The 1903-nt window shown below is 51.0% G+C and overlaps 1 protein-coding gene across 1 annotated transcript in view; it reads right to left on the bottom strand.

Moving 5' to 3' along the window:
* The window catches only part of CTDP1 (CTD (carboxy-terminal domain, RNA polymerase II, polypeptide A) phosphatase, subunit 1), a gene marked incomplete at its 3' end in the record, with an annotated part of 49325 nt that overhangs the window by 22887 nt on the left and 24535 nt on the right, over positions 1 to 1903 (bottom strand). The window contains 1 exon segment of the mRNA XM_008594135.1: positions 170 to 298. Within this exon segment, the coding sequence (XP_008592357.1) occupies positions 170 to 298 (129 nt within the window).

Below are 1903 nucleotides of genomic sequence, written 5' to 3'. Positions count from 1 at the left end.
TATTCTCTCAAGGTCCATCCATGTTGTTGCAAATGGCAGTATTTCATTCGTTTTTATACCTTCTAAGGAAGCTATTGTGACCCATGCATGGCCGAAGGGAAGGGGACACATGCTGTTTGTGGTCGGGGCTAACCAGCTGCCCCGTCTGCGCCCTCACGTCAACTCTCACCACACTCCAAGTGGCGCTGCGTTCTTGCTGCCGAGCGCTACTTACTGGGTCAGGTCCTGGCCGCACTCAGCACACAAGCCTTTCATGACAACGGGGTGGCTGCATCCTTCTAGTCTCACCAGAACTGCTCTATAAAAGACCAGATGAAAACAATTACAAACTACAAAGGGAAGAAGAACACTTTTAAATCTCTTGGTTCATCATTCTGTGCTAGAACAAGCACTTGAGTAGAATAAAAATCCTGCGTTCTTGTACCAATCCTACACTGACTCGTGCACAGCTTCAGGCAGGTTACTCTCCAGGGCTGCATTTCTTTGTCTGTAAAATGAAGGGACTTCTCACCTGCGGGTCTTTCTCATGTATGACAAAACAAAACAGTCCTCTGCTTTAGCGGAAAAGCTAAAAAAAAAAAAAAAAAAAACCTAAGGAAACTTACAAACATAAAAACTGTCTCAAAATAAATATTTTTATATTTATTTGTATGTGATCCTTACATTTCTGATAAAAAATTATAAAAACTAAAGCTTTGTTAACTTAATATGGTAACAAGTTAGCATAATCCCCTAAAATAATAAAATTATCATCTCTCATATGTTATTGCCAGTATAGAGAGAGGCTATGATTCATCTAAATTTTTCAGACAGAATTATTACAATATTCCTAGTTTCAACATAAGCACAGAAACTATTCTTCTTTCTATGCCCAAACATGGGCCATCCAGTAGTAGCCACAGAAGGGTTTAGGGCAGATGAATCTCAGAGCTGCAAAGTCAGAGCACACAGGCATATGCCTGAGACCACCGCCAGCTGGCGCCCAGAAGGTCTTGCTGACCCCCAGGGCCATGGACCCCACAACAGGGGCTGAGGGGACTCCTCAAGACAGGAGGGGGACACGCTCTCTAGAGCCACGGCCACCTTCCAGAAAACCAGCCACTGCACCTGTCCTGCTCCCCTCTGCACAACCTCCTTCCCAGTACTTCGATGCCACTGCACAGCAGAGACCTTCTGCCATCCCATTGTGGAGGGGGCGTGCACACCAGAGCACTCTGCTGGGACCAGTGTCCCCTGACCTCCAGGACACTGCCCATGGCATGGGCAGGCAATGCACATGTCCCTGCCAGGGCAGAATCAGCTGCCCCCAGAGCACCTCAAAGACAGGAAAGGGGAAGAGAGGGCAGGGCCGGAAGTCAAGCAGCAGGATGACACCATGAGGACAATGCAGAGCCCACTCTGCCACAACCACCATCACTGGAATGCCACACGCTGAAAATCACAGCTCCCTGTGTGTGGTTTCCCTGTAGACAGGGTCTGAGTTCCGAGCACAGGGCTCCCTGTGTGCAGTCTCTCTTCAATGGAGGGCTAGCAGGAGGCTCCTGCCACAGCAGGAAAGACCTGGAAGGGGGTGGAAGGGAGCTCTTCCCTGTGAGCGAACAGGATGGGTATGTGCCCATCAGCCAGAGCAATCAGCCGGGCTGGGAAGGCGGGCTGAGGCGGGGCCTCGAGTGGAAGCAGGGCACTCAGATGTGCTCCAGCACCCGCCAGGGACGGGAGGAGTGCAGCCAAGCTGGGTGCACAACGGTCAAAGTCCAGCATCTGAGTTCCCACTGGATCCCACCCAGCAACCCTACTCCTGACCCTGCACCAGCCCAAGCAGGGACAGAAGTGACCAGGCTGCCCCTGCAGCCCTGCTCTCACCAACCTCAGGACCCACAAGGCTGGATTCTGCCCACTCTCC

The sequence above is a fragment of the Galeopterus variegatus genome, unplaced genomic scaffold (genome assembly GCF_000696425.1).
Source record: "Galeopterus variegatus unplaced genomic scaffold, G_variegatus-3.0.2 Scaffold10217, whole genome shotgun sequence".
NCBI classification, from domain to species: domain Eukaryota; kingdom Metazoa; phylum Chordata; class Mammalia; order Dermoptera; family Cynocephalidae; genus Galeopterus; species Galeopterus variegatus.
The sequence above is the reverse complement of the archived record's forward strand: the minus strand, read 5'-3'. Positions and strand labels throughout refer to the sequence as shown.